Source organism: Phascolarctos cinereus, unplaced genomic scaffold (genome assembly GCF_003287225.1).
Source record: "Phascolarctos cinereus isolate Bilbo 61053 unplaced genomic scaffold, phaCin_HiC Scaffold_726;HRSCAF=1367, whole genome shotgun sequence".
Taxonomy (NCBI): domain Eukaryota; kingdom Metazoa; phylum Chordata; class Mammalia; order Diprotodontia; family Phascolarctidae; genus Phascolarctos; species Phascolarctos cinereus.
This window is the reverse complement of record NW_027556098.1, coordinates 98,130,550-98,155,130: the sequence shown is the minus strand read 5'-3', so window position 1 is coordinate 98,155,130 and position 24,581 is coordinate 98,130,550. Positions and strand designations below refer to the sequence as shown.

The 24,581-nt window shown below is 37.4% G+C and overlaps 1 protein-coding gene across 4 annotated transcripts in view; it reads right to left on the bottom strand.

Annotated features, from left to right (window-relative positions):
• Positions 1–4,289: 4,289 nt before the first annotated feature.
• The window catches only part of TRAT1 (T cell receptor associated transmembrane adaptor 1), a 71,519-nt gene continuing 51,227 nt past the window's right edge, over positions 4,290–24,581 (bottom strand). For 3 of the 4 annotated variants that reach the window (XM_078146689.1, XM_020999901.2, XM_078146691.1), the window contains 3 exons: positions 16,881–16,942; positions 14,115–14,200; positions 4,290–10,182 (listed from right to left, as the gene is read on the bottom strand). In XM_078146689.1, the coding sequence (XP_078002815.1) occupies positions 9,913–10,182; positions 14,115–14,200; positions 16,881–16,942 (418 nt within the window). In that variant the 3' untranslated portion in view covers positions 4,290–9,912. The remainder of the gene's footprint in view (positions 10,183–14,114; positions 14,201–16,880; positions 16,943–24,581) is intronic. The other variant, XM_078146690.1, reaches the window with a different exon arrangement.

Genomic DNA, 24,581 nt, shown 5'->3' with positions numbered 1-24,581 from the left:
GTGGCTGTGTCATGCTCCTATTTGTTATGAATTGCTACTTACCTGGGACCCCAGAGTGATGATAATATGAAGGCAGAAACAGGACTGGAAGAACACAGCTGATAGTTATTCTTCCAGCCCTTCCTCAGCCCACTCTCCACCCAGGGTTTCAGGAGAATACATGCTCATGATAGGCAGAAGGCTATACAAAAAGAGAAGAACAATATCTGGATGCTGGGTCCTGTATTCTTTCCTTTGCCTTTGACAGAGACCTCCTATTCATCTTCCAGAGGCACAGGGTTAAGAAGTCTGCTGCAGTCAAACTGAGGCTCCCTGCCCACCATGTGGGAATCAGAATCTTGGGTTATTGCTTACCATAGACCTAACCTCTAATTTGCAGCGTTTGGGACCAGGGACTGAGAAGGTTGAAATCAGATTGGCAGACAATGCCAAGTGCTATGACCCAATCATCTGTCTCTGGTGACCTAGACCAGCACTGTGGAAACAACTGTGCTGGGAGCAGAATCAGGATGATCAGAGCAAAAAGAGGTCCCTGTGTGTCAGAGACTGGAAGTTACAAAGGAAGGGATACTGACTCATCTTCCCATCCTTCCCTTGCCTTCTTTGTTTGTCCTTCAGGATCCAGGGATGAAGTCCTAGGCATACAAACTTTCATTTTATTTCTTTTCAGTGGGTGAACTTTGTGCAGGAAATCCCAACTACACTTGAGAGTGGGGAGGATAATCAGGAGTTTGGGAAGAGAGTTGCTTAGAGAGTGCCATGTAGAGAGTGCCTAACAAGCTGGTTTTACATTTCTATTATATCTAATACATTATGCAACCATTATATGTTGATTACTGGTATTCTGTGATAGAAGGTATTGTTGTGGAAGGAATTTTAGATGCAGGATGGTGCTTAGCCATGGCTTTCCTCTTTTTTAAATAATTTTCAGCAATATTTCAACTTCCACTAGTCTAAATTCAGAATCCAACCAGCACAGGGCTTTTTCACTTAGCCAGTCATATGCAGTCATGAAACTTGGGGGTGTGGGACATTGTCATGAATGCATGAGACAGAAATGCTAGTGATACCATTTGGCTGGAGGCTTGAGTGTAACACCACCTGGTGGACAACTCAGATATTATAATCTCCCACCGAATAACTAGTACAGTGATTCACTACTTTTCTATAGTGGAAGGCAGATGCCTTCTTTATGGAAAGCAGAACATGATTCAGTTTGGGACTATGTATTCCATTGCATAGCCCAAGTGTGACAAGGGGATCTACTAATTTCACATCTATTCTGCATGAATTGTACCAACAGAATTTACTATTGGGAGAAAAAAAATTTAAAGTAAAGAAGAATTTATTACTGGATTAATGTTGACATGAACCGAGCTGTCTAGTAGTGTACCCCAGGGCTCTGTATTTGGCCTTATTCTGTTCAATAATTATATCAATAACAGATGCAAGGAATACTATCAGAAAACTTTACTTTCTATGCAGTACCAGATCTTAAACTATTTTATAAGTATCAAAACTATCTGGTACTGGCTAAGAAATAGATCGGTGGAACAGAGTAGACATACATTTTACAGCAACAAATATAACCTTGTATTTGTAACCTTGTAGCCTTGTATTTGACAAAGGTAAAGACTTAAGTTTTGGGAATAAGAATTCATTATTTGGTAAACATTGTTGAGAAAACTGGAAAGCAGCCTAGTAGAAACTGAGCATAGACCAATATCTTATACCAGGCCTGCACAATATATTTTCCGTGGGCCACTTGCAGCCCACTAAAGCAGCCCATGGGTGGTATGTTGTGCAGGCCTGTTTTACATCCTCTGCATTTTTCATGGGCTGCCCAAAAATCCTTTTGCTGGCTACAAGCAGCACACAGGCCATAAGAACTGTGCAGGCCTGTCTTAAGCCATTTATTAAGATAAGGTCAAAATGGATACATACCCTCGATATAAAGAGAGAAACTACAAGAAAATTTGAAGAACATGGAATATATTACCTATCAGACTTATGAACAACTTATGAATAAATAAGAGATAGAGAGCAGCAGGTGTAAAATGTGTGATTTTGATTATATTAAATTAAAAAGGGTTTGTATAAATAAAATAAACGTAACCAAGATCAGAAGGAAAGCAAAAAACTGAGAAAAAAAATTTATGGACAGTTTCTCAGATAAAGATCTCTGGTGTTTAATTAACTGTGTTTCTCTGGGCAAGTCACTTCTCTCTTCTGTACATGCTACCCCATCTGTAATTTATATGATTTTAAATGTCCAATAAGTCAATGGTATCAAACTCAAAATGAGAGGATCCCTTTGGGCTGCATGCTGACTTAAAAAATGCAAATTAACATTATCTATATTGTATTATATCTCCATTTATTTTTGTTAAACGCTTCCCAATTACATTTTAATCTAGTCGGGGCCTTACTAGAGAGTTTTCTGGCTGACACCAGGTTTGAAACTTCTGCCATGAGTGAACAATAAGAGGAAGCAGTGAACACAATGGAACACAATGAAAACAGCAATATACAGTGATCGCATTAGATGTAGGGAGGGTATGCTAGAAAGCAGGCTGACAGGTCCAACGGTGGATGGCCAACGGCAAGGGGCAAGTGCTTCTAATTACCCCCTAGCATTACACACTAGACTCAGAAGTAAATTGGAAGAAGGAAGGTGACTAGATTGCATTTGGGAAGTTGTGCAACACTTTTGATGATTTTCAAGTTTCTTTCCAATATAAAAATCTATCTTTTCAATGGCAATATTCTCTTGGTGATGCTGTGTAACTGTGAATCATGGAACACCACAATCTCCAAGGAATCAAATAGCACATATGATTCACAGGGAAGACAAATGAGCATAAGTAAGATTCGGTGTGTTTTTAATGGTGACTTTGCATATAAAATGGCATTTATATATACATATACATATGTATATATAAATGTATAAATAAACATGTATAGATACAAAGGGAAGTGGCTAGTCAAGTAATGAGGTTGAGGAATAATAATAGATTTCCGTCCAAAATTCAAACGGATGGCCAGCCATACAAAATATTCAAAAGCCTACAGGAGCGTATTCTTCTTGATCCAGCCTGCATTAGCCCAGTCCAGTGTGTCAGGTGATAGATTGGAATGAAATGCAACATTCTTGGACTATAAAATGCAATTTTAAAAACTTTTCTTAAATGATGCAATTCCAATTTGATAAAATAAAATTCTGTTCCCTTTTGCATTCACATTCACCATACCCCTACTTCAACTGCTATAAGCAGGGAGTTGTGATCTCAGTTGTATTGACTTGTGATTGAAGCATAGGACTTGGAGTCAGGAAGACTTGGGTTCAAATCCTGCTCAAGATATTTACAAACTATGCGACCCTGGGAAAGTCATCATCTCTCTAAGATTCAGTTTAATCATCTGTAAGATGAAAAGATGGCTTTGAGATTCCTTCAAGCTCCAGATCTGTGATCTATTCCCTCGGTCAGAAGAGCGCTGTGTAAAATGATGACAAGTGGACTCTAAACCAGGAAATCTGGGTTCAAATTCAGATTCTGCTAGCTGCTAATCAGTTAATTTCCCAGGGTTGTTGTGAGGCTCAAAAGAGATAAATTTGTAAAAAAAAAATGCTTAGTGCAATGCCTGGCACATAGAAGGTACAATATAAATACTTATCCCTTCCCCTTCCCTTCCCATTTAATCATGGGCAAATCACGTTGGTTCTCCATGCCTCGATTTCTTCTTCCATTAAATAGTTAATAATATTTTCCCTACTAAATAAGGTTATTATAAATTAAAGTACAGCATGTATAATTGATATCACATTTCTTGCCTTCTTAATGGTTGGGTGTGGGAGGGAAAGAGAGAATTTGGAACTCAGAAAATTTTAAATGAATATTAAGAAAGATGAAAATTAATTGAGCATCTGTCTTGCAAAAAGATAATAAAGTGCTATGGAGTGTAATTTTTAGTCAAAACCATTTTAAATTCTGAAACACAGAAGGAAATCCAAAATTTTATCATTTTTTATATACTAACTCCACATGGCAGTTTTTCACAACTTGAAGTGATGACAAAGTATTAAAGGTTAGAATCTCAATGGTCCAGTTGGTTCCACTGATTGCTGTGTAACTGAGAGAGACACTAATTTGGTAAATGGAGCAAAAGGATAATCTAACAAAAGCAGTGAATCTATCATGTAGAAAAAGTGGGTAAATGAGGCAAGAAAAGAAGGTTGAATTCATACCCTCTCCAAATGTGAGGAGTTCCAAAGAGAAACGGTGGCAAAATTAGGTCATGACACATTTTATTTACTTTTCCACCCCAGTCAGTAAATAAGCATTTATTAAGTGCCTACTATATGCCAGGCACTGTGCTAAGCACTGGAGATACAAAGAAAAACAAAGACAGCCCCTGACCTCATGGAGTTCACAATCTAATGGGAAAATAAGAAACAACTATATACAAAAGAGCTATACACAGGATAAATAGGAGATAATTAACAGAGGGAAGATAATGTTAGAGGAGAAATATCTCCTCCCTGAGTACATGTGGTGGGTAACTGTTACCAATTATCAATTTACCTCAGTGCAGAAATGATGGAGGTAAAAATCCAAGTTTTATAATTATGCTCAAGCATAGGATTCAGGCCTCAGAGAAAAGCTGAAATAGGAAAAATTACATCAGGCTGACAGAGAAATCGTTCTTTTACACCTTGAAATTTTGTTCATTCCTCTTAGGTCATAAAAGTTAAAGAGAAGATAGCTCCATAATCCCATACTTCTTTCAATGTCATGAAAGTTGAACAAATAGTTAAAACAAAAATCATAATCTCACATACCCTCACAGCCACCAAACTCTACAGGTAAACTAAGTCAGGTTACAGATCAAACTACATTTACATATTCACAAAGAGACTAATTGAGGAGGAGGACTGATATATTGCCAAGGAGTCAGAGGCAGTGGAGATCCTTCCTCTGGCTTCTTATCTAAGGAATGTTTAACACTCTTAAGTAACTTTTTATATCCCATCAGACATATTTTGGTTTGATGAGGTTAATATTCATTCAAATTGCAAGACAAATCAAAGGAAATAAAAAATTCCCAAAACCATACTAAGATTAAGAGGGATCAGGAAAGGCTTCCTGTAAAAGGTGAGATTTTAGTTGTGACTTGAAGGAAGCCAGAGAAGCCAGAGGAAGGGAATTCCGGGCTTGGGGGACAGCCTAGGAAAATGTCCAGAGCTGAGACATGGAGTATGTTGTGTGAGGAATAGTAAGGAGGCCATTGTCACCGGATCAAAGCATAGGTGGTGGACAGGGTTCAGTATAAGGTATAAGAAGACTAGAAAGGGGAGGGAGAGGGATCAGAGCTAGGTTATGAAGGGCTATGAATGCTAAACAAAAGATATTATATCTGCCCCTGGAGTTGCTAGGAAGTCATTGGATTTTACTGAGTATAGGGAATTCCGTCATTAGACCTCCAGCAAAATGGTTCCCATACGGATTCTGGTTCACTTTCTTTTGTTTTCTACTGCCATGGATCTAGGGGTCCTAGATATCCTATGGTACTTATTCCTTAGAAGAAGGTTTCTATTGATTTCCTCCTCCTATGTATTGAACTTTCCTTTCATGTGGAGCAGTTTAGTGTTGAAAGAGGCAAAAAAAACTACTCTTGTTTAAATAAAAATAATTAAATCAACTGGTAAAAGATATAAGGTCTTCTTTACAGGTGAACAGTTTGATGCCTGAAACTAGCAGGAAAAGAACTTTGGTTTACTAAAAACTGTTAAAAATCTATATGTAATGAAATGATATTCAGATAGAATATAATCAGTTTGGAGCAAAAAATGAACTGCAGCATAAATATAAAGTCTTAAATCACCTGTAGGTTGATGACTTTTTTGTGTGTGAACAGTTTGACAGGTTAAAGGGACAGAGAAAGAACTTTTCTTATCAAAAATTGGGAAAATGTTAACAATTTTCAAAGAGAGACTGCAGAAGAATCACTTCTGATAAATGATTGGAGCTGCAGGTCACTCAAATACAACTCTTTTAAGAGTTAGGAGGATAAAACATACAAAATGAAAAACCATATAACTGTAGACTAAGTGATTGTTAAACAAACGTTCATCTCATAGGAGAAATGTGGAGATTTTTTTTACTACATAAAATGAAAAGTGAGTCACCAAGTATCATGGAGTTCTGATGGCTGTGACATGAAGAGTCACATGAAATTGAAGAAGGCTGATAGGAGTGGTAAAAAATATTCAAGAGAAGGAAAACTCACCAACCTAGAAAAGCTGCTCTCTCAGCAGTGTGAAGAAACCAGGGGCAGTTAATTAGCTGACAAGAGGGCTTCAATGGCCAACTCCTGACTGACTGGATAAAACCAGAGCTTGATGGAAGAGCTTCACTTACAACTATTACACTTCTGAAATTTCTCAGCAGGTTTTGTTGTTCTTTGTAAGCAGAAAAGGGAAAGATAGGTGAGGCAGCTGCTTTGCTACGTAGGAAGAGATGTGGAGCTCTAATTGGAAAATGCAGAACTCTGATGAGTGGAAGACTGGCTGGATTTGTTTGCCTTGCTCTGAGAGTCAACCTCAGGGCAATGAGCTGTGAGCTCTGTTTGCCACAAGCTAACAGAATCTTTTAGCATCTTAGAGAGCGAACACTTGACGAGGTTTGTCTGCCTTGTCTAGAAAAAAGCAGTAGGATGGACTTTGCAGTTCCCAGACTTAAAGGAAATTGTTAGTCAAATCAATGTTACAACTCTTTTCTAATCCCCTTTTAAGTGATTGTAACTAGAAAGGGCTTTTAAATGCTTTGTCAATTCAAGAATGGGAGAGAAGAGAATCTGCCCAACTGAAGAGCGATGGGGATCAGAAGGAGAGCAGGTAGCAAAGAAAAGGTTTTGTGTCATATTCATGTTCCTGGCTAGACTACTTACATCAGAGCCTTCAGTCTAGAGTTATTCAATACTCCGAGCACATGGCTTTTTCTCACTTGTATTCCCTTACCAGACTTTTCTGTGTGTGAGAGCAGATATTGAGTGGATTAGTGGGAGAGTAGGATTCACTTAGATGTACTGAGTCTAGTGCTGTTTCTTCCATGTCATGCTGTTCTCTGAAACACTGATTCGTAAAAGCCCAAGAAAAAAAGACACTTTTCCACTCCATAGTCAGACTACATTTGGATTATTTTGTTCAGTTCTGTCTGCCACAATTTAAGAAGATGTATTTATTATTCCTGCATTTACTTTAATATATGAGTGTGATGTGTTTACTATGATGTGATATGTGTTATTATTCCTGCATTTATTCTTAATATATGAATGCCTCTTATAATTTCTTTTTTATTACTAAGTAAAAACTCTCTCGGGATACTAGAGATAATACTTTTGGGAGGGGGTGAGGGTGGGGAATATACTCCCCCTACTTACTACTTTAACTATTCAGCCCTCATAGATGCACTTTCATTTACACATATAGCCACACACAATAATGACACTCAAAGTAGTTGTTAGGGAGAGTGTTTCTCACTCCCTCCTACCCCACCCTGGACACTAAGAGAATCTGAATGTAATCACAGGATGGTGATGTTTCTGGGAAAACTAGACATGCCAGTGTGAGAGCAGGTTGGGATGAGTGAGCCAGCCCAGAAGTGAATATGTGGCCACGGGACCTTTCTGAGAGGTATGAGGCATATCAGTGTGAATGGTCACCCTATGTACTCATTTTACCTAAAAAGACTAGCTTTACACAAATGTAATACAATTCTTTCTGAAGATCTAAGCCGTTGGATACGGAAGGTTGCAGAACAAAAAAAAAAAAGCAAACACTAGGTAAGAGCTGAGAAACTGAAAGAAAGGGACGGAATTCTTTCCAGGTATGAAATATCTCTTGTGCCTCTCTTCATAAAATCATGGAATCTTAAAGTTGAAAGTTTCTTTAAAGCTCATCTAGCTGAAACCTATTATTTAGTGATGGAAACCACCCTATAGTATTTCTAAGAGATGGCCATCGAGGCTCTATTAAAAGAAGGAAGTCTGTTTCCTTCTTGGATGGTTTCCAATGTTAGAAAATTCTTATTTATATTGAACTGAAATGTGTCTCTTTGCATCTTCCACCCACTGGTCCTACTTCTGCCCTCTGGAGCAATCCAACAGAACTCAACTCCCTTTTCCGTTTGACAGCTGTATTTCACCTTAGTTTTTTCTAGTCTTAATTAAAACCTAGCTCCTTCCATTTTTCCTCATGTGGTTTGGTTTCCCTGAAATGATGAAGGAATAAAACTATAATTATAATTTTTATTCACAAAAAAAATGAGATAAACCCTAAGGACAGCATGTTCTTAAATCATAGTTACAGGACCAAAAGGGGCCTGAGTAGCCTCTATATCCAAACCATTCCTTCAAAGTTATTGTTTTTCGTTCAATCATTCTTCAGTCATGTCCAATTCTTTGTCACCCATTTGGGGTTTTCTTGGCAAAAATAATGGAGTGGTTTGCCATTTCTTTCTCTTTTTACAGATGAGAGGACTGAGGCAAATAGGGTTAAGTGACTTGCCTAGGATCACACAGCTAGTAGCTGTCTGAGGACACATTTGAAGTCAGAAAAATGAGTCTTCCTAACTCTAGACCCAGCATTCTATCCACTGTTTAACACAGCTGTTCTCAAAGTCTTCCAAGACACTATCCTACTTTCCTTCCTTTATATTTCTCACTGTCCCCAAACTTAAGGAGTGGACATTTTGGGGGGTAAAGCACCAGAAGAATGAAATGACTTGTCCAAGGCCACACAGTTATATGGTGGAACCAGAATTTAGGTGTCCTGTATCTGGTTCTATTTCTACTTTGCCGTGCTGCTCTTTGAAATCCTGATTCATAAAACTACAAGAAAAGAAGGTAACTTCCCACTCCGTACTCTAACTTGATCAGGGTATTTTGTTTAGTTCTGTCCGCCACAGTTTAAGAAAGACATTGATTTATAAGCTAGATAGCCTCTAGAGGAGGGCATCCACAATGGCAAAGGTCTTTATGCCTATGTCATGTCAAGATCGATCAAAGGAATGGGGGATAGTTGACGTAGAGAAGAAAAAAAACTGAGGGGAAGGAGAGAAGGGAGATGGGATCTCTGCGTTTAAGTATTTGCAGGACTCTCGTATAGAAGAGGGATTGGACATGTTCTATGTGGTCCCAGAGAGGGGACGAAGCAGGAGCAATAAACGGAAATTGCAGAGTCAAATTTAGGGTAGATGTTAGGGAAAACTTCCTAACAAGGAAAGCTGTCCACAAGTGGAATAGACTGCCTTGAGAGAGGGTAGTCCTTGTTCATCTTTAAGCAGATGCTGAATGAGCACTCATCAGGTATTTTACAGTGGGCATTCCTTTCATAGAAGGAAGTGGCCATCTGGCCACTGATGTCCTTTCAACTCTAAAATGGTGTGATCCTGTGGTTCTATTAAAAGACAAAAAACCCACCTGCTGGGTGAAGGTGGGTGAATCACTCTCATAGAAATGGAGAGGTCATGATTGGTTTTCTCCAATCTTTCTTTAAATCTGCTCATGAGCACACCAGTTTGAAGAGAGTTGATTTGGGCTGTTCCCCAGATAAAGGTTAATCATTAGTAGTTTGGTTAGGACAGAACATTTGGGTCACAGATTCAATTCAATGATCATGTTTAATATGCATATTCATTATTTCATTACTATAAGCAATATTTATGCCATGTGTTAATACAGATTTTTTTTAAATTAATATCAGCCAGAGAGGCAAATTGGTGTCTGAAGCAGAGGTAAGTTGAACTTCTAGTAAGCAGCTGATCAACATGTAACTCTCCAACGTTATTCCCTTGCTTTAAAGTTATATCATGACATGACGTGGGTGTTGTTGTTGCAAAAATCATCCATTCACTAAGCTGGATCATAGTCTTGCATACTTATCTGTTCTTTCTTTGCATGAATCAAACCAAATAGTCTAATGGGATCATCATGAATGTTCTCCTCCAACACATCTCTTTCTTCTCTGAAACTGGGAACTGAATTGTTTTTAGGTAGTCTGGTATCCACTGCATGTAATTTCTCATTTTCATCCTTGTGTGAAAAGTGAGATTTCGGCTTTCTGCGTTTCCCCTTGATGCTGTGATCCAGTGAGGCATAGCACATGTGTGTGTCAGCTTCTGCCTGAAGGAGGGGGAAAAGCACGTTAATATTTCCTTGTTTAGTTCAGGGGTTGAGAACCTGCAGCCTGAGGCCACACGCAGCCTTTTGACTGAGTCCGTGTTTTTATTAAGGGGATTTGTTTGTTCCGTGAAGTTTGGATTCAGTCAAAGGGCCACACTTGAGAACCTACAGAGCTACAGGTGGCCTTGAGGCTGGTTTAGCATATCTTTTTACATCAATGGTTCCCACTAGTTTTTCTTTATACTTGGCTTCCATCAGATTGCTTTCTAGTGCTAAACTTTTCAAATCAGGGCAGAAAGGAGAAAAGAATGAACCAAGTTCTTTAGGACAGGGTACATGCCTTTTAGCAAGGGTGGAAGCCAGTAGGACTTAACAGAGTATCAGCCCAATTATTAGATCAACTTATTGTATGACTTCTTCCCAAATTTAGAGTAAGCCAGAGAAGGAAGGAATTTTATAAAAATTTGAGAATTGAGTAGATGATTTGGGAACTACAGAGAGGTATGAATTTATTCACTAATTCAACAGATATTTATTACATACCTACTGTGTATGAAGCATAGTACTAGGTGCTGTGGGATATATGCATGTGAATAAGAAATGGTTCTTGACCTTGAATATAATATATAGTTCATTAGGGAAAATAAGACATGTACATGTACAAGTCTAATAAAAAGCTACATACAAGTGCCATAATAACATTAAATACAATTCATTAAAAGGGAGAGATGGCTTTTGATTCACTTGATTAGTGAAAGCAACCTGGAATAAGCTCTAAAAGAATTTGGGTAGGTAGAGATGTGAAGAACAGCTTTCCAGGCATGGGAAACACCATGAGCAAAGGTCCAAAGTCAGGAAAGCACAAGGTATATTCTAGGAACAGTTAGTCTAGATAATTAATAAGTTGTATAGTGGGTAGGTTCCAGAGGACTGGACTTACACCTAGGAAGATCTTGGTTTAAATCTCACCTTGGATGATTACTGCATGTGAGGAGGTAGAGATCTCAAGTGGCAGAGCCAAGATTTGTGTACTGTTCTTATGGTACCAGAACCCATGCTCTTTCCACTGCACCAGAAGTGCCCCTGCCAAAGATGAGAAATACTGACAAGAGAAGAGCATTGGTTTTGGCAGGTATCAGGCCCATTGGTTACCTGACTTGAATATTGTTTCAGTAGAGCAATGGGAGTAGAAGCCAGCCTTTGGGGTTGAGGCTATATTGGATGATAAGAAAGTAGAGTAGGTGTACATCAGCATTTTTGAGAAGTTTGTGACAGACAAGAGAGTTCAGTGATGATAATTGGGGGGAGGGGCAAAGCTGAAAGCTATTTCTTTTAAGAGAGGGAAGGTCTTTGCATCTTTACAAAGTTTAGGCAATAACTGGAGGGAGCAAAATCCTGGGGACAAGACAGAGAATGGAGGGCAAGGGCACAACAGAGGGGTTAAACTTGGAAAAGCAAAGGGACACCTCATAAGAGACAGAAGAAAAAGAAAGCATAATAAGTGAACAGTCCAGGCTAAAGAAGAAGAAACATAATAACCCCCATTTTCTTAGTAGTATAAAATAGCTTTAGTTAAAGTAACTAGCAGTGGACTGAGAGATTAAATGTCTACCTTTCAATTCTAGATTTTAGAAGTAAAATAGATTTGTTTCCAATTTTTCTAGCAGTTTAAAAAAAGTGATATTTTATCTTTAAAAGTTTCCTTTATAATGTAGTAGAATTGAGATGTACCTAGTATGGCCCAAGCAGAGGTTTGTCCCAATGCGACAAGATGGAACATCTCCCTCTCTAGTCCTTCACCTGCTGCCTCAGGACCACTACCCCTAGGTACTGTTGCTGTAGTGGTCTTCTCCCCTTTGCCATTGCTGCTACCTCTTCCCCGGGGTAGCTGGGACTTAATAGGCGTGCAACAGAGGTGCCACTTGAACTTTTAGGAGAGACTGTATCCCTTCTCCTTGGGAAACTGGCCTCCTGTCATCTTCAATTCTCCCCTTACTTCTTGCAATTTAATTTGTTCTGAATGCAACAATTCTTAGTTACAGCTCGGCAGTAAATCCCTTATTAACTAACAACTAACAGATGTCGGTAGGACCTGGGGGCTTACGGGAGGGGAGAGCCCAGACTTGTGATATCATAGATGTAGGGATGTCCTATTTTAGGAAACTTCCTCTACCTACATAGATTGGAAGTTATTCTGCCTGGGACAGGAAGATGGTAAGCGATTTGCTCAGGGTCCTATAGCTAGTATGGGTCAGAAGTAGGACCTAAACTCAGGTCTTCTAACCTCTGAGACCGCTCTCTATCACCCCACTCCACTACCTCTCAGTAAGCAGGTTTCATGGTAACAAATATGAGAGTTTTTATGTTGTGCCCATTTTAATCAGATTGAACTGAGGGACTCTAAAACAATTATTTTAAATGGGCATTACTACATTTATGGGAAGAGTATAATGGTAAGACTAGAAATGCTAACACCAATTCTGAAAAGCTATTATATAAAATGATACCTTCTTTTTCTCTCTAATGCCTTAAGGTTTTGTGCAGACTTCACTTGAGTAAAAACCAGATGCTGCCTGAAATACACTGGCCTTTCATGTTTACATATGCTGTGTACCAAAGACTTCATTAACTGCCATTCAAAATCCCCAGCTTATGCACCACTCAAGCATTACTGATATATAGTTCTAGTTCAGTTCCTGTGGTCCTACTTGCAAACTGTCTGAAAAGTGCTTTAGAAAAAAAAAAAAGGGTTATTTCACCTCCCAGGATCAAACAATTGATAGAAACCACTGTGTAGCTGAAGAGTATGAATTTTTTTTTCAAGCCCAGTACACATGCTGAAATGAACATAACAAATACATCTATTAGTCAGAAGGCAACTTCACACTTTGCACAAGTTTAACCACATATTTATGGTTTGAGCTGTGGTTTGGTGATAAACATTATTAGACACAAGTGTTTTTAGATCACTGCTAAGGTATCTGGGATTCTTAATAAAAATTCTGAGAAGGCCTATCAATTTCAGGAGAGTATGTGAAACTAAGCAGTGAGGAAAAGGGAATCTTATATCCTGGGAAATTCCTAGGTTCTAATTAATTTTATTAGGATGGTTAAAATGCAGACTATTGCATTACTCACTCTTCGAGTTTCCATTAAAACCTTTTTTGTCCCTTTCCAGAAATTAGAAGAGATTGAACATGGAAAGAGCTTGTGGCCACTTTTCTAGTAAAGTTTCGTTGTTGTTTTGTCAAAGTTCCTGTTTCTCTATGTCCAGGTCCGTCCTACCTGAATGAGTGGTATAGGTGTTTTTTCCCAAAGAAAAAAATGCAGAAAATAGGACCTCATTTACCTTAATGTAAAGCAGAGGCACTGGAAGTGGCATCCATTGTCTTTTTATTGGTGAATCCTTGACATTAATGTAGATACTATATACACATTGTTCCAAATAGTGAAAAGGTTGAACTGGCTAATCAGAGATGGAATATTTTCTGTTCTCCAAATTATTCTCTTTCTCATCCTGAGACTGAAAGTTGAATTCTTTTTGCTTAGACAGTAAATCTGTACATAGAAGGTATTGAATTGCATAAAGTGTAGGAAATTCCTAATAGAAAGCATAGATTAGATGGATGGGTGTTGTGTGGGTGATATAGCATTTTTCAAAGGCCTTTACAAATACTATTTTATTCTCACATCCACTCTGTGACATTGGTGTTATTATTACCCCCCACACACACATTTTAGAGATGAGAAAATTGAAGCAAACAGAAGTTAAATGGCTTGCCCAGGGTCAGATAGTAAGCGTCTGAGGTCACATTTGAACTCATGTCTTCCTGATTCCAGGACCAGCACTCTCCCCATTGCACCACCTGGCTGCCTTAGTAGGCCTCTGCTTTTCCCTTGAATTTGTCTGTGAGCCCCACAGGAAAAATCACCTGCGTAGGGGAGCACTCCTGCTTTTCATTTACGGCTCTCTCGGGCCGGGCTTTCATTTGTTCATAGCAGCTTTCATCTGTAGGTCCTTGTGAGTTAAGAAGAACATGGTTAGAATGGAAACAAATGTAAAATGTGTAGCTCAGATTAAAACGTGGGCTGAAAACTACATTTACAAGTAAGTCTGAAGCTCTGAACAGTACATGGCTCTCTGAGTCACCCTCTCTCAACTGGTGGAGGTGAAAAAAGAAGGGGTTCAGTTTATGTAGTTCCTTCTCTAGAAAGCATCTTTCTCTCTGTAGTAAGTATGTACAACACAAATGTGTCTTTGACCACAGAGTTAATGGTGAGAAGAAAATAATCAGCTAGAGGCTGGAATCACATTAATCCATTTTCCATCCTCAATGTAAACTTCAGTGGGAAAGTAACTATAATATAGAAACCCATAGCATGTTATGGAAGTCCAAGGAGAATAATGTTTAAATATTATGGAAAACCAATGAATTTTCCAGCATACTTATAGGATCAAAAGATAATAGATTTAGAGCAAGAAGAGACCTTGGAGCTCATTGACTCCATCTTCATTTATAGATGAGGAAAATGAGGCCCAGAGAAAACGAATCATTTGCCCAGGGTCTCATAACTGATAAACATCTGGGGCAGGATTAGGACCTAGGCCTTTTTGACTTATCTATTACTAAAGATTAGGAGGTTATAACAACTCAGTTGAAATGCATAATTACTATTTGATTGATTGGGTATGAACAAGAAGTAAAATGAAGCTTGCAAGGCTGAAAGATAAACAATGCCTTTAAGTAGTGGAAGTCTGTAAGCCTGAGAAAGTGAGTTTACATTAAGGGATCTATCCAGGAACCACTGACAAAAGTCTCTGCTTCCCTTGAGCTTTGTCCTAAATAACCTCTCTGTATAGCTTTGGTGAGCCAGCAAAATTTCATTCATTTCTTATTAAGGAGACAAAGGTATGGGAACCTTTGCTTTGCCCCTTTGGCCCCTTCATGCCTCATCTTACAAATAATGAGATGTTAGCTGATAGCTTGTGTACCCAAGTGGGCATGCTTGAGGGGGAAAATGGTAATAATCATCTCTGGCAGGGACCAGGCAATACATTCTCTTTTTATGAATTATCCAATTTTGAGCCATAGAATATAAAACAAATTTCCTAGAATAAGATAATGCCTAATTATAAATCAACATTTTCTGAAATATAATGTAAAACTCATGTTCCATGAAGCACAAAGATATCGCTAATCTTTGCGGGAATGACTATTAGTAGTCCTCAAATCCATAAAACTTGGTATTGAGATTGGAAAGGGTGAAACAGGCAGTAATAAACTTAATTTTGATAGTAGGGGAGAACCAGTCTCAGAATCTGGAAGACATGGGTTCAAGTCCTTCCTCTCACATAGGATAATTTTATGACTCTGGGAAAGTTATTTAAACTTTCAGTGCCCAGGGCAGAATTCTAAGACTATTAAACGGTAAAACACTAGCTGATCCACATTGATAAAGGGAGTATTTTCACCAATAGTTCACCAAGAAAATACAGGTCTAAACCAAAACAAAGCAAACAAATAAGTGCCCAGACCACAGATGCGTTGTTATTCAGTCATGTTCCACTCTCCATGACCCCATTTGGGGTTTTCTCAGCAAAGATACTAGGTGGTTTGCCATTTCTTTCTCCAGTTCATTTTACAGATGAGGAAACTGAGGCAAACAAGGTTAAGTGACTTGTTTAGGGTCATACAGTTAGTAAGTATCTGAGGCTGGATTCGAATCAGGTCTTCCTGACTCCAGACTGACACTCTATCCACTGTGCCATCTAGCTGCCCTAGCCCACAGATGCACTTGGGTTTTCTAGCTTCTCCTAACTCATCACAAAACAGAGAATAAAAAGGGAAATGGAAAAAAGAAATCTTTAAAAATACAATCTAGGTATATCCATAAAGCTTTATAAACATAATTATAGGCAAAATATCAAGGAGACATACACATTGTTTATTGGTCCTATGTTAAAATTAGCATAGTGCCTGAAATTAAGAATTGTAGGATCTAGAGATAAAAGAGAAGAGAAAGCCTTTCTGCTATAATTTAGCAAATTAAAAGAGCTATCTAGAGCCCAGTGGGGGACAAGAAAATGCCATGCATATGCTACCAACTTTTTTCCTCCCAGTAGCTTTTGGACCTGGTTAATGGTAAAGGGATTTTGATGGGTTCTCTACTTAGGTGGTTTGAATGTGTCAATTAGGAAGGGGTGAACCAAGTCTGCCCTTGATGCCAACATAAAAGAATTATAAAGAGCTCAGCCGCAGTTAAGCTCTTCTCACCTCTGTCTACAATTAAGCAGTACACAAATAGAACCTTTAATTATCAAGCATAGCCAGAAACCAAAAGAAAGCTTTCGTTGTTCAGGGTTATTTTTTTTTTTTAGAAAATTTATTGTAAACAGAGCAATGGAGCATGGTTGTAGGACACCCCCTGCACTGGAAATCGCTTTGTTACAAAGAAAACTTTTCTTTGTATCAGTTTTCATTATAACAGAATTTTTACCTGTATTCTTATCATTACTGGAGTAAAATGTAGGCAACCCTAAAGTAGCTGGAGACTTAGCTAATATGTTACAATAGTGATATTGTAAATAATATGAGATAAATTTTCCACACAGTAGGATGATATTAATCTCCCCCTCTTCCTAGAACATATATTTACTGTAAATAATTTTAACATGATCACAACAAAATACAACTTACCAGAAAGCACATTATCAACATTGCCATAAATTGGTGCATCTTCAATGTAATACTCATCTCCTCTGCAATAATAAAAATGAAATTACCACGTGGAATTACTGTGTAGAACAAATGCATATTTTATGTTGTTTATGCCAAGGAGAAAAAAAGTCTCACTCATACAAATGTGGTTTTGTCACAAATTTCATTACTTGCCATTCAGGCTTTTGAAAAAAAATTGAAGTGAGGGAAAGAAGATTGAGAAAAATGAAACTTATTTCTGCTATTAACCACTCAGTATTTTATGACGGTAAAACTACTTGATGAATAGAAATGAGTTATCTCCCAACATCTCTACAGAGCTAGGTTAGTATCTATCATCTGACATTTTAAAGTTATGAAAACTGAGGCTGAGGAGAAGAATTACTTATAGTAATATCATAGAGTAAGTTTCAGTGACCTATGAGGTTTTGAGTTTCTAGTCCATTGCCTAACCCAGGCTCATAAAGGATTATCAGCCTACTCAAAGACAAGGTAGAGATACCTGATTTCAATGGTTCAAACAGCTATACATCTATTAACAAGAGAGGACTGTCCTCTTCAAAAAAAAAATGGTTCTGATTTCTCACTACTACGTACCCTTTCATTCTTGACTCCTACCTTGACCTAAACATTTGTCATTGTTATTCAGTCATTTCAGTCATGTCCAACTCTTCTTGACCCCATTTGGGGTTTTCTTGGCAAAGATACTGATGTGGTTTGCCATTTCCTTCTCCAGCTCATTATATAGATGAAGAAACTGAGGCAAACAGGTTTAAGTGACCAGTCTAGGGTCACGCATCTAGTTCATGTCTGACACCACATTTGGACTCAGGAAGATGAGTGTTGCTGACTCCAGGCCTGGCACTGTATCCACTGTACCACCTAGCTGCCCAAGCTTGTATACCTTAAGGGTCCTAAGTATGCATACCTTACTTCCACCTTTCACTTTCCATCCCTGAATCATACCCAATAAATGGGTTGCCATTGTGAAATAGGTGATTTCTCATCAACATCTTGCTCCTCTTATTTATCATCCATTTGACAAACATTTATTTAGCATTTACTTCCTTAAAAATGCACCATGACCAGAAAGCAATGTGGTACAATGGAATGACCACAATATTTGGAATCAGAAGACCTGGGTTCAATTCCTGGCTCTGATGTTTAACCTGTCTAAGCCTCAGTTTGCTCATCTGTAAAATAAGTGGGTTGGGCCAGATGACCCATAGATGACTAAATAGCTCTAAATCTGTGATCTTACTTTCTATTCCTGGTGCTGTGTATCCCAAATACCTTAGGCTCCTATCCCATGGGGAAGAAAAAGGGGAAGGGAATAAGCATTTTCATCGTACCTGTTAGGGTACCTAAGTGGTGCGGTAGCCAGAGCTCTGGGCCTGGAGTCAGGAAGATTCTTCTTTCTGAGTTCCTGACTCCATATCCAAGCCTCAAACACTTACCAGCTGGGCAAGTCACTGAACCCTGTTTGCCCAGTTCCTCAGCTGCATAATGAGCTGGAGAAGGACATGGCAACTACTTCAGTATCTTTGCCAAGAAAAACCCCAGTGAGGTCATGAGGAATCAGACATGACTGAAACAAGCCAACAACAAAAATAGTACCTACTATACACTAGGCACTGTAGGAAGCACTTTTTGCTAATATTATCTCATTTGTCATAGAAACAGAATGTTGGAGCTGGAAATATCTAATCCAATTCTATTATTCTACTGTTGAGGACCTTGAGGTTGAGAAGAGGTGAGGAGACTCACATCATTACACAGATAATTAGTGAAAGACCTCTAGAAGAAAAATCCAGGTCACTTACTTTAAATTTGATATTCTTTCAACTATACCATGGCCTGCACTTCATTGCAAAGTAACTAATGCCAATTTATCACCCTTTCGAGGAGCAAACAGAGAGCTTTTGAAAACTTAAATGGTTCCAGGTCTAAGAGACTAAACCAAATAGAAATTTCAGGTACTGTGACAGGAAGGAAGAGAACATATTTTGGAAGGAGGATGGGAGAGGGCTTCCTGACAACCCTTTAATTATACCAGAGGTTCCCAAACTTACTTGACTGACCACCCCATTTTCAAAAATAAACTACTCAGCATCCTCTGGAAATCTACTTTCTTTAACCCTTTATTTTTTTAAATTTGTTTCATTTCAAAAAATATGCAACATTTTAAATGATGCATCTTAAATTTAATAATTTATTGTACATTTGTGGGGTTTTTCCTGCATTGAAATTTTGATGATACAGTATTGCATCATGTAACCATATAGTATGGTATTGTAAACAAGTCATTTCACACACGTGTTCTTGCTGATGCATGCTGGACTTCCCAACAATAGGCAATATGCTCACCTGTAAACAGTTGCTTATTAAGACCTGTCCACAGACTTGACCACTCATCAGTTATAATTTGCATTTTGTGTGTTTATTTGGAAAATAATGGAATCACTATAACTTTAACTCTGTTACACAATGGATGAAAAGTACAAATAGTTTTTCGAAATTTTCTTATCTTCTTTCCTTATGCTTCCGCCACCCCTTTATTTTTATTCAACACTCCCCAATTGTACCTGAGGCTATATCACCCCCATCCCCAATCATTCCAGCACCCCCCAGAGGATGGTATTGCCCACTTTGGGAACTTCTGAATTATATCATGCAGAGTTAACTACTTAAGGTTTTCAGGACCTATGGGCTAAACTATGATATGTACTGCTTATCCAGTTTTGGCAATTTGCACTAACACAACCAAAGTGTGTTTTCTACCCAGTATTGATCTTTGCTAAAAGGTAACCAAAAGAAGATAAAATAGGTCATTTCAGTTTCATGAAATTGAAAATATTTTGTGCTAACAATCAATAAAAGTAGAATAAGAAAGGAAGTAATCGATTGGGAAGAGTCTTTATATTATACATTGTCATAAACAGTCTTTATGTCCAGTCATTTCCTAATAGATAAGTGGTCAAATGATTTAAACAATTTTAAAAAGAATTGCAAACTCTTATTATCCGTATGAAATATGTTACTAATAATAAAATACAAATCAAAACAACACTGAGGTTTAGGTCATGCTCAAATTGGCAAAGTTGATTAAAGATGAGAAAATTACATTTTTTAAGAGGGAGATGTTGTTATGGTAATACATGCACACTTATATAATGTCGAAACTATGCAATGGTCCAATCATAACAGAAAACAATATGAAATTATTTTAAGAAAGTGACTTTAAAATGTTCATACTTTTTGACCCAGGGATTCTATTGCTGAAGTATATGCCTAAAGGAGGTCAAAGACAGAAAGAATGGCAGGTCCTACATATACACCAAAATATTCATAGCATCGTTATTTAACTTGCAAAGGACTGGAAACAAAGCAGATTCAATTGGAGAATGAATAAACAAATTGTGACGCATGAATATAATGGAATATTTCATTGTTAAAAGAAATTATTAATGTAACAAATTCAGAGACGCATGGAAAAACCTATATAATCTGACCCAAAATGAAGAAAGCAGGAAAAGAAAACAATATATACAATTACAATAATATAAATGGAGAAAAAACAACAACAATAGCAAAACTAAACTAAACTGAACACTATCATTATAATGACCAGGCTTATCAATGATGGAGAAATAAAAAATGAACCACTTTCCCATCTTTGAAGAAATAGAATATGATGGGTGTGAAATATTCTATATACTGTCAGACTTGGTTGGTGTATTCATTAGTTTTGTTGACATGATTGTTTTTCTCTTTTTAAAGGGTTATTTTTTACAAGGATGACCTGTTGGTAGGGAGAAGGAAAAGAATACTCAGAAGTAAAAGGTATAAAAATAAAAATTATCAATAAAATATTCTAATAAATCCATTCTTTTTGAGTCAGGGACTGTTATTTATTTGCACATTTTAGACTTCAAATGCCATGAAAAAATAAAAACTTAAATATTACTGGATCTTCATGAAAAAAAGAGGTATTACGAGGTAGGTTCATTTAAAAGAAACAGCAGAGTAAGCAAAAGCATGAAACAGACAAGGGCTTGGGCATAAGAATGAACTGACCTTGAAACATTCAGGAAACACAAACTCTGACAACTCTCAACACAGGTCTTTGACAGTCTAAGGAATAAAGTCAGTCACTGCTTCCTTTTTAGAATTAATAAGCTAATCATTTTGTTATTTGTTTAGATCTCTTGACAATCTCATCTCCCCTTTATAAGGAAAACATGGCACTGGAAGTTCCCATCCCCTTACGGGAATGACCAGAGGCTTAAGTGCTTGGCCATCACTATGACAGGTTTAGGCAAAATAAAATTTCAGACTAGCTATAATACTTTATCACACAAAATGGTGTGCTTGCTATTAAAAAACCTTATGTGATAAAAGAAGGGAAAACACCAAGAAAAATTAATGATAGAAGGAAGTATAACAATATTAATGTGACTTTGCCACATCTATAAAAGGGGAACATGTATTTAAGTAGATGTCCAACTATTTTTGAACCCTAAAAGAATTAATATCTCTAGAAGATGTCATCTATAGAATAATGCTTGAGTTTTTCCATCTGTAAATTAAGGAATATAACCAATCTTGTGAGTTAGTTTGTCATGAGAATCAAGTATGATTATATGAGTAAACATGTTTTGTAGACTGTAATGTTTAAGTATAAAATGTTTTTTAATGTAGCATTATTTTACATAGTGTAAAATTCTCGTGTATTTTGGTCTATTTGTGAAGTAGATGAAACACAGGATCATGGATTTAGAACTAATGATACTTCAGTGGGCATCCAGTCTAACCCATTCATTTTACATTAGAAGAAACTAAAGCACAGAGAGGTTAGGTGACACGGCCATGGTTACATATGTTGGCAAAAAGAGGATTTGAATTCAGATCCTCTAACAACGTTTTCTATTGTGCCATATTGAACAACCTAAGTGACATGGTGATATCCCTGAGATCCTAAAAGAAAAAGAAAGGTGCTATGCATTGGTCAGATCCTTTGGGGAGGATTTTGTAGGAAACTATGAATAAAAATCTCCCAAGATGAAAAGACGTGGAGTGGTTGCAATCTGTATACCTGGAGGGAATATCTACGCTGATGAACTAGGTAATTATTATACGTAGATGGTAAAGGTAATATAGTGAAGAATGTTTGAGCTTAATGGAGCCTCTCCACAGATTTAGTGACAGGGTTGAGGAACCTGTGGCCATGAGGTCATTTGTGACCTCCTAGGTCTTTGGGTGTGGCCTTTTGACCGAGTCCAAGTTTTTCAGAACAAATCCCTTTATTAAGAGGACTCGTTCTGTGAAGTTTAGATTCAGTCAAAAGGCTGCACTTGAGGACCTAGAAGGCCACATGTGGCCTTGAGGCTGCAGGTTCCCCATCCCTGGTAGGCCCACACCAATTCAGTAGGGAGGAATTCTTTTTAGTTTCCTTTTTTTTATAAATTTTTTTCAATGAACAAAAATCTATTTTTTTCCTTATTCCCACCACACTAGAAGAAAAAGAAAACCCTTACAGCCATTATGCAAAATCAAGCAAAATAAACCTCACACTGACTATTTCTCATTCTATATGAATGAATGATTTATTAAGCACTTAGTACATGCAAAGCATTATGCTGAGCACTGGAAATACCGTACCCTGAGTCTCTCACATCTAAGTCAGGAGCTTCATTATCAGTCCTCTGGAATCACAGCTATTCATTGCATTGGTCAAAGATCTTAAGCCTTCCAAAGTTATTTGTTTTTACAGTTATTGTTATAGTATAAATTGTTCATTGGATTCTTCTCACTTCCCTTTGCATCAGTTCATTCAAGTTTTCCAAATTTCTCTGGATCCATCCCTTTTATCCTTTCTTATGTCAAGATAGTATCCAGTTACATTTATATGCAGTGATTTTTTCAGTGATTCAATTGATAGGAACTCCCTTAGTTTCCAATTCTTTGTCCTACTAGAGCTACTATATAGAAATGCTAGCTATAGTAATAAAACAAGAACAAGAAAATCAATTTGTTCACTATATTACCTTTACCATCTATCTACATATAATAATTACCTAGTTCAACAGTGTAGATATTCCCTCCAGGTATACAGATTGTTTATATGAGGCCTTTCCCTCTTTCTTTTGTATCTGTAGTGTATAGGCCTATTAGAGGTACTGCTGGGCCAAAGGATATACATAGGTTAGAGACTATTTGAGCAAAGTTCCAACTTGTTCTATGAAATTACTAGACCAATTCACAGCTTTAACAACAGTGCATTCATGTATCTGTTTTCCTGCACACACTCCAACAATTGCCATTCCCCCAATTAATCACCTTTGCCAATCTGATGGATCTGAGGCGGAAATTCTGATGTGTTTTAATTTTCATTTCTTTAAATATTAGTGATTGCAGCATTATTTTTCATAATGTAAGTCAAAGATGAGATACAAATAGCTTATATTTCCTCTTTTTAAAACTGCCTATTCATATCCTTTGACCATTTATCAGTTTGGGAACGGCTCGTTCTTATAAATGTGAATAACTTCTTTATATATCTTGGAAATGATACAATTATCAAAGAACCTTGCTGCAAAACATTGTTTTTACAGTTACTTGTTTCAATTTTAATTTTAGCTGCATTTGGTTTTATACAAAAACTTGTTAATTTTATGTAATTGAAATAGTCCATTTTACCTTCTGTGATAGGGTGGCTAGGTGGCACAGTAGAAAGAATGCCTGGCCTATAATCAAGAAGACTTATCTTTCTGATTTCAAATCTGGCCTCAGACACTTACTAGCTGTGTGACCCTGAGCAAGTCACTTAACCCTATTTGCATCAGTTTCCTCATCTATTAAAATGAGCTAGAGAAGGAAATGGCAAACCACTTCAGTATCTTTGCCAAGAAAACCCCAAATGGGATCATAAAGAGTCAGACTCAACTGAACAACGACAAGAAATCTTCTGTGATCCTCTTGTCCCTTTGTTTGGTCATGAACTGGTCTTCTATGCATATGCATGAAAGGTTATTCATTCTTTGGTCCTCTAATTTGTTTATGATATCACCCTTCATGCCTAAGTGATGTACCCATTTGGAATTTATTTTGGTGCCCAGTGTGAGATGTTAGTCTATACCTGGTTTCTGCTGGACTGCTTTCCAATTTTCCCAGTGGTTTTTATCGAAGAGCAAGTTCTTACCCTAGCAGCTGCCATCTTTTATTTTATCAAACACCAATCTATTCTGTTAATTTGTTTCTGTATGTTGTATAGTTAATCTGTTTCACTGATTGATTTTTCTATACCTTAACTGGTAACCAGTTTGATGCTTGCTGCTTTGTGGTACAGTTTGAGACCTGGTACTGCTAGCCCCCTTTTCTTCCCATTTTTAATCATTATTTCACTTGAGATTTTTGGCCTTTTGTTCCTCCAGAGGAATTTCATCATTAGTTTTCCTAGTTCTATAAAATAATTGTTGATAGATTGATCGGTAAAGCACTAAATACATAAACTAATTTAGATAGTATTGTCATTATTATTATTATGGCTTGGCCTACCCATGGGCAGTTACTATTTCTTCAACTGGGGGGGGGGTGTCTGTCTTTATTTCTGTAAATAGTGTTTTGCAGTTGTATTCACATATTTCCTGATTATATCTTATATCCAAAGCATTTGATCTT